The sequence below is a fragment of the Salmo trutta genome, chromosome 13 (genome assembly GCF_901001165.1).
Source record: "Salmo trutta chromosome 13, fSalTru1.1, whole genome shotgun sequence".
NCBI classification, from domain to species: domain Eukaryota; kingdom Metazoa; phylum Chordata; class Actinopteri; order Salmoniformes; family Salmonidae; genus Salmo; species Salmo trutta.
In genome coordinates, this window is record NC_042969.1 from 84,774,981 (window position 1) to 84,783,020 (window position 8,040).

Genomic DNA, 8,040 nt, shown 5'->3' on the forward strand with positions numbered 1-8,040 from the left:
TTACTGTTGATAGGTAGTGCAGAGATGGAACATATTCTTCTGTGTGTCTATCACTGTTGTTTCCTACAAATGTCTGGTTACAGGTGTCGTGGTGTATGGTGTATTTCTTAATTGATTGCGTTTTTTTGTTCATGTCATTCTATTTACTCAGTGTTCTGTCTGTAAAATCTTGGTTTGATCTCTCTCCTCCAGGTGACGGACTTTCCCAGTCCTCGACCTTGTCTCTATCCAGGTGATGTGCCTCTGTGGCTGGCTGTGGCTGCTCTGCTGCTTCACAGTCCCTGGGTTTGTCTGGGGTCAGTCTGGAGGTGGAGGGGGGGCCTGTCGCCTGATGGCTAACTCCATCTCGGGCAGTGTTTATCGGGCAGGAGATGTGGTCATTGGGGGCCTGTTCCCAATCCATGTGGAAGCCCCTCTGCCAGAGCAGGAGTTCAGGAGTATTGAGGGAAATGTGACATGTACAATGTACGCAACTCCGAAGTGATGTGTGATGACAGCTTTGTGTCATTGTTTTCACATGTAAAGTGTATTAAGTTACGTCCTCTCTCCCTGTCTCTTCCCTTCCTCCATCTGTCATCTGTCAGTTTCTACCAGCGTGCTTATCGCTGGCTCCAGACTATGATCTTTGCGGTGGAGGAGATTAACCGTGACCCAGTCCTCCTTCCTAACCTCACCCTGGGGTTCCTGGCTGCTGACACATGCCTGGCCGAGGGTACCACTCTGGGGGCAACCCTAGCCATGGTGACCGGCCAGGAGGCCTCTGTGGCGGGCACAGAGTGTGGAGCAACCCCTGAGGTGCCCGTCATCATCGGTGATGCCCGCTCCTCAGCCTCCATCGTGGTGGCACAGACCCTCGGGCCGTTTGATTTACCCATGGTGAGGCATGCGGTTGGATTACAGAATGGAATGGAAAGAGATGTTGACGTTCTTTCAGACTGCATTCAAATATCTATCTAGATGACTTTCTTACACATTACATTCAAATATCTATCTAGATGACTTTCTTACACATTACATTCAAATATCTACTTCGATAATACTCTTACACATTAAATTCATATATCTATCTTGATGACTCTCTATGTTCACTTTTCCTCTCCCTCTGCTTTCTGAGTCTTACAAATTCTTATTCTCCCTGACTCTCTCTGTTCTCTCCCAGGTGAGTTACTTTGCCTCCTGTGCGTGTTTGAGTGACAGCTGGAGGTACCCGTCGTTCTTCCGTACGATACCCAGCGATGCCTTCCAGGCTCTGGGCATGGCCAGGCTGCTGCATCAGCTGGGCTGGGAGTGGGTGGGGCTGGTGTCAGGGGATGATGACTATGGAAAGTTTGGGGTTCAGATGCTTCTCCAAGATCTCCAGGGATCTGGGGTTTGTGTCGCCTACGCAGAGGTCATCCCCAAGGTACGACCTCACTCTGATGATCTGACAATAGACTCTCTCTTTCTGTCTCTCTTTGACTCTGCTCCCCCCCCCTCCACTAATCCAAAATAGAAACACTCTCTCTGATATTCTCTGACTCTCTTCCCTCTCTCTCACTGATGGTCATCCCCAAGGTACCATCTCAGAGACGGATGAAGCACATCGTGGACACCATCAGAGGATCTACTGCCAAAGTGGTGGTGACATTCGCTATCTCTCAGGATGCACGGGTAATCAGTTACTGGTCAGAGTATTGTTAAGTATTTGTTACACAACTGTAGCAGTGTTTTGGCCTACCATATCTTGACGCCCTTTATAGACAAGTATTTTCTTATTGATAATCATGTACTTCAACTTGACTATCTTGATCTTTTCAACCATCTCATTCTTCAGGTCCTGATGGAAGAGGTTGTCCGTCAGAACATAACAGATAGGCAGTGGATCGCCTCGGAGGCCTGGGTCACCTACTCTACTCTCTCTTCCCCAAAAAACCTGCCCTCTCTTGCCGGGACTATTGGATTTGCCCTGAAGAAAGCTGTCATTCCCAGCCTGGGCCCTTTCCTAACACGCCTCCGTCCTGATGGGGACTACCAGAAATCCGACCCCTTCCTTAGGGAATTGTGGGAGGAGATTTTTGGGTGTTCTCTAGGGATTGACCTCAGCACGACCCCGTCGTCCCGGCGACAGTGTACTGGTTCAGAGGTCATAGGTGAGTGAGAGTTTACAACTAATGCTCTGTTTTTGTGTCCTGATCCATTCCCGATGTTGTCTCAGTAAAATGAAGTGTCAATCCTAGGTGAAGGGGAGAGCCAGTACGCTGATGTGTCTCAGCTGAGAGCCAGCTACAATGTGTACAAGGCTGTTTACGCCATCGCCCACGCCATTCAGGACATGGTGGCCTGTCGACCAGGGGAGGGACCCTTTAATAGTGGACGGTGCCCTGATATCAGGAAGCTTCAGCCCAGCCAGGTGACAATACCATGTTGATCTGTTTTCAGGTTAACAACACTAATGTTTCCAGTCAGGATACAGTGGAAACACTTTATAAGGGTTGAGTACTAAAGACCCAAAGCCACAACTGGTTCTAACTCTTAATCCTGTTTCAATAAACCTTTTGTCTTTGAGATTGTTCATTATCTGAGGAGAGTGAACTTCAGTACCCCTGTGGGGGATTTGTTCCACTTCGACATAAATGGTGATCCGCCTGGCTCTTATGACATCATCAATTGGCATGTGACCCCCGAGGGGACAGCAGAGTTTGTCCAGGTCGGCCATTTTCTGTCTTCAGTGGGAGTGGACGACCAGTTTCACATCAATATGGAGAAAGTGGTGTGGGGAGGGGGCAGCGGAGACGAGGTGAGTATCATTTAGCTAGGTTTCTCTGAGGCAGAGAGCAGAGTGTGTGTGTGTGTGTGTGTTTGTGTATCTGCATGCGTGCGTGTGTGTGTGAGAGAGATAGATAGACTTGTTTAGTTTCTCACCCTGAGGCAGACATACAGCAAAGAGAAAGACAGAAAAAAACACCAAATTACAGGTGAATGTTAGGTCAGACAGAAAGCTCTGTCATCAACATGATACTGAATGTTAGGTCAGACAGAAAGCTCTGTCATCAACATGATACTGAATGTTAGGTCAGACAGAAAGCTCTGTCATCAACATGATACTGAATGTTAGGTCAGACAGAAAGCTCTGTCATCAACATGATACTGAATGTGAGATATTTATGTGGTCAGATTCCTCACCTAGTCCCCAGAGGGGCCCAGCAAACGTGTGTGTGTGTGTGTATTTATGTGTGTGTGTATATGTGTGTGTGTGTATATGTGTGTGTGTGTGTGTAATAATGGTGATAATAGTGATGATGATGATAATGATAATGATCACTGTGTCCACCACACCGTCGGGTAGGTCCCTGTGTCTATATGCAGTGCTGCCTGCCCCCCTGGTTCCAGGCATGCGGTACAGAAGGGGAGGCCTGTGTGCTGCTTTGACTGTCTGTCCTGCGCTGAGGGAGAGATCAGCAACACAACAGGTAGTCTATCAGCTTTTCTCATTCCAATTCATGTTTTAACTGGTCCTGATTCTGACTGGTCCTGGTTCTGACTGGTCCTGGTTCTGACTGGTCCTGATTCTGACTGGTCCTGGTTCTGACTGGTCCTGATTCTGACTGGTCCTTATTCTGACTGGTCCTGGTTCTGACTGGTCCTGAATCTGACCGGCCCCCATTCTTACTGGTACTGATTCTTACTGGTCCTGATTCTGACAGGTCCTGGTTCTGACTGGTCCTGGTTCTGACTGGTCCTAATTCTGACTGGTACTGATTCTTACTGGTCCTGATTCTGACCGGTCCTGGTCCTGACTGGTTCTGATTCTGACATTTGATTTCTGTTCCATTTCTGTCAGGGTCAGTTGAGTGTATCAGGTGTCCAGAGCGGTTCTGGTCCAACCCAGATCGTACGGCCTGCATCCCACAGCTGGTGGACTTCCTCTCCTACAGTGACACAATGGGCGTCATCCTGTCCGTCATCTCAGTTTCCGGGGCAACGCTCACAGCTGGTGCCCTGGCCACCTTCTTCTACCACCGCCATACGCCCCTGGTGAGTTGAATCATATGATCATAGAAATACAATGAATAGAACGTGCGTCCCCATTCAAGTCAATGATGGCATAACGAATGGACTGGGAGACATTTTGGATGCGTTCAAAAATTCACTCTGGCTAATCTACTCCGATTTCAGAGCACTCTCCTCTGATTCTAAATAGCTTAATTCAATTGTTACCAGCAACCCAGTTGCAGTCACCAACACACTGGATAACATGAAAGCAGCCTAAGCAGCTTTGCTAGGGCAAATAAAATGGTCAGAGTGAGTTGTTCTCTCATTTATGTCTGGAAGTAGCTAGGAAACTAGCTAACGTTAGCAAGTTAGCTTGGGTGCTTGACTGCCGTTGTGAGGTCAGAATGCTCGGATCAACCCTACTTTTCAGCCAGAGCATCCAGTGTGTTCTCTAAACGCTCTCTGAATTTACCAACAGACAATCTGACAGTGCTCTGAATTTACGAACGCCCAGAGCGCACTCTCAGCGCTCTCTGGCACTCCAGAGTGAATTTACGAATGTACCCTTTGTGTGTACCAATGCCAGGAATTAAAAGCTGGAAGTGTACCCTTCAGTCTGTGCTATGATTTGTTGAGTCAACTCAACTGACATTGCAAAAAATACATTCCATTGCATGAGCCACATCAGTTGGTATACTTTGTATATATATATTTATATATACACACACTCAAAGGGTATATATATATATTTATTTTTTTAACATTTATTTATACAGGTTTTTCTCATTGAGATAACATCTGTACAACTACAAGTAGTGAGTGGAGTTACAATCGGACTAAACAAGTTAAATATCTTAACCTGTGATAAAAATGTTTTTCACACAAATAGCTGTATTTAGCCTACTTAGCCTACATACCGGATCACCACATTTCCCACTCTCCCACACCAAATAGCCTGAAGCCAAGCGACTCTTCTCGCAGGCTAACCTTGTTACGTGTACATGGAACGACATGGCAGCTTTTTCGGCATGTTTTGTTGTATCTGTTTTACAACAAATTTGACGATAAAGTTGGTAATTTTACATAGGGGGTCATTAGGAAAGAATGTTTCTTTTTCCCAATTTGTGGGTGTGCTCGAGGGGAATCCCTTATTTCACATGAATATCGACTCAGAGTATCAGTTCAGATCAAATGCTCTTGGTCACATATTTAACAGATGTTATTAGTCACATATTTAGCAGATGTTATTGGTCACATACACATATTTAGCAGATGTTATTGGTCACATATTTAACAGATGTTATTGGTCACATATTTAACAGATGTTATTGGTCACATATTTAGCAGATGTTATTGGTCACATATTAAACAGATGTTATTGGTCACATATTTAGCAGATTTTATTGGTCACATATTTAGCAGATGCTATTGGTCACATATTTAGCAGATGTTATTGGTCACATATTTAGCAGATGCTATTGGTCACATATTTAGCAGATGTTATTGGTCACATATTTAGCAGATGTTATTGGTCACACATTTAGCAGATGTTATTGGTCACATATTTAGCATTTGTTACTGGTCACATATTTAACAGATGTTATTGGTCACATATTTAACAGATGTTATTGGTCACATACACATATTTACCAGATGTTATTGGTCACATATTTAGCAGATGTTATTGGTCACATATTTAGCAAATGTAATTGGTCACATACACATATTTAACAGATGCTATTGCAGGTGTAGTTAACTGCTTGTGGCATAGCGAAATGTTACCGAATTGTGTAACATAAGGATGAGATGTATGATGTTACTCAGTCTAAATTTTACTTCTCTGTCTCATTTCAGGTCAAAGCCAACAACTCTGAGCTCAGCTTCCTGCTCCTGCTGTCACTCAAGCTCTGCTTCCTGTGTGCACTGGTTTTCATTGGCCGGCCGAAGCCGTGGACGTGCATGCTGAGACACACCCTGTTTGGTATAAGCTTTGTGTTCTGCATCTCTTGTCTGCTCAGCAGGACTGTGGTGGTGCTGGTGGCCTTCAGGGCCACTCTGCCTGGAGAGAACCTGATGAGATACTTCAGCCCAGCTCAGCAGAGGATGGGTATCTCCATCTGCACACTCATCCAGGTGAACATCTAGTTTTTACTATATTCTATTGGAATTGATTTATTTCCTTCACTGACCATGTTCTTTGTTGTTATGGTGACTGTGCTTGCTATTTCCTTCCAAACTTCTTTCCCTTCCACAGGTGTTGATCTGTGTGCTGTGGCTGACCCTAGCTCCACCCCGGCCGGCTGAGAGGGGCGGCAGAGAGGGTCGGGGGCCGAGGGTGGTCCTGGAGTGTGAGGTGGGCTCTGTGGTCGGCTTCTCTCTGGTGCTGGGCTACATCGGCCTGCTGGCCTCCCTCTGTCTCCTCTTAGCCTTCCTGGCCAGGAAACTCCCTGACAACTTCAACGAGGCCAAGTTCATCACCTTCAGCATGCTGATCTTCTGTGCCGTGTGGATCTCCTTCGTCCCTGCCTACGTCAGCTCTCCTGGGAAGTACACTGTAGCTGTGGAGATATTCGCCATCTTAGCTTCCAGCTTTGGGCTGCTGTTCTGTCTGTTTGCTCCGAAGTGTTTCATCATCCTCCTGAGACCAGAGAGAAACACCAAGAAACACATGATGTCCAAATAGAAACCACTAACAAACACATGATGGTCAAGTAGGAAACAAAAATAAACACATCTATTGACCACAGGAGTGTGTTGTTGTGCCTCCTCAAAGTCAGTTATTGTAATAAAAGATCCTCCATCTTACAATGATCCTCTCTCAGCCTGTCCTCTTTAAACCTCTCTCAGCTCGTCCTCTTTAAACCTCTCTCAGCTCATTGTAGTGTTTGACAGGTATCCTAATAAAATTGAATGAAACGAGAGTGTTCTCTCACTGCAGGCCCACAAGCTTTCATCCTCCTTTTCTTTCAGTGCTCAGTCAGAAATCAAACCCCTGTCTGCCTCCTAGCCCCTAGCCCCGTATTTGAAAGGATTAGATGGGTTTAGGAAACATTGCAGTAACTTCACCCAGCTCTCTGGTAGGATATCTCTTCTCACAGAGCCCTGCAACAGGGAGAGAGGATCAGAGAGAGGGTCGGTCACTAGAGGCCTGGCGAGGCTGTATAAGCTGTAGCCCTGCAGGCTAACACAGGCCAGAGGAATGAGAAAGGCCAGAGGGATGAGTGGGACCAGAGTGATGAGAGAGGGACCAGAGTGATGAGAGAGGGACCAGAGTGATGAGAGAGGGACCAGAGTGATGAGAGAGGTGCCCGAGTGGTGAGAGAGGTGCCCGAGTGATGAGAGAGGTACCAGACTGCTGAGGCACTCAGGCAAGATGGAAGGATATGGGGCCCCGCGGAGAGAAGGGGGGGGGGGTCCTGTTATGGAAGGATATGGGACCTTGCACAGAGGGGGGGGAGGGTCCTGTTATGGTTACATAATGACACAACACATGTTCTGATGATACTCTCTGACCACGTGGGACTGAATATGTCACTCACTCACTTTCTATTGTTGCATGCCTGGGCCTCCCCAAACAACTACCAGAGAGGGCCCTATTGTTGCATGCCTGGGCCTTCCCAAACAACTACCAGAGAGGGCCCTATTGTTGCATGCCTTGGCCTCCCCAAACAACTACCAGAGAGGGCCGTATTGTTGCATGCCTGGGCCTCCCCAAACAACTACCAGAGAGGGCCCTATTGTTGCATACCTGGGCCTCCCCAAACAACTACCAGAGAGGGCCCTATTGTTGCATGCCTTGGCCTCCCCAAACAACTACCAGAGAGGGCCCTATTGTTGCATGCCTGGGCCTTCCCAAACAACTACCAGAGAGGGCCCTATTGTTGCATGCCTGGGCCTCCCCAAACAACTACCAGAGAGGGCCGTATTGTTGCATGCCTGGGCCTCCCCAAACAACTACCAGAGAGGGCCCTATTGTTGCATACCTGGGCCTCCCCAAACAACTACCAGAGAGGGCCCTATTGTTGCATGCCTTGGCCTCCCCAAACAACTACCAGAGAGGGCCCTATT

At 47.1% G+C, this 8,040-nt stretch overlaps 1 protein-coding gene across 1 annotated transcript; it reads left to right on the forward strand.

Annotated features, from left to right (window-relative positions):
• Window positions 1–235: 235 nt before the first annotated feature.
• On the forward strand, window positions 236–6,913 carry LOC115204973 (extracellular calcium-sensing receptor-like). Its single transcript, XM_029770547.1, has 11 exons — window positions 236–465; window positions 585–876; window positions 1,160–1,402; window positions 1,555–1,650; window positions 1,814–2,129; window positions 2,217–2,389; window positions 2,546–2,776; window positions 3,326–3,449; window positions 3,821–4,014; window positions 5,827–6,105; window positions 6,227–6,913. The coding sequence occupies exons 1-11, from the start codon at window positions 236–238 to the stop codon at window positions 6,653–6,655; spliced, it is 2,607 nt and encodes an 868-aa protein (XP_029626407.1). The 3' UTR covers window positions 6,656–6,913.
• Window positions 6,914–8,040: the final 1,127 nt, after the last annotated feature.

Excerpts from the sequence above, each read along its gene's own strand:
- LOC115204973 (XM_029770547.1), top strand. The coding sequence starts at position 236 with ATGTGCCTCTGTGGCTGGCTGTGGCTGCTCTGCTGCTTCACAGTCCCT. Across the intron at positions 466-584 it reads GGAAATGTGACATGTACAAT|TTTCTACCAGCGTGCTTATC; the intron begins GTACGCAACTCC and ends GTCATCTGTCAG. Across the intron at positions 6,106-6,226 it reads CCATCTGCACACTCATCCAG|GTGTTGATCTGTGTGCTGTG; the intron begins GTGAACATCTAG and ends TCCCTTCCACAG.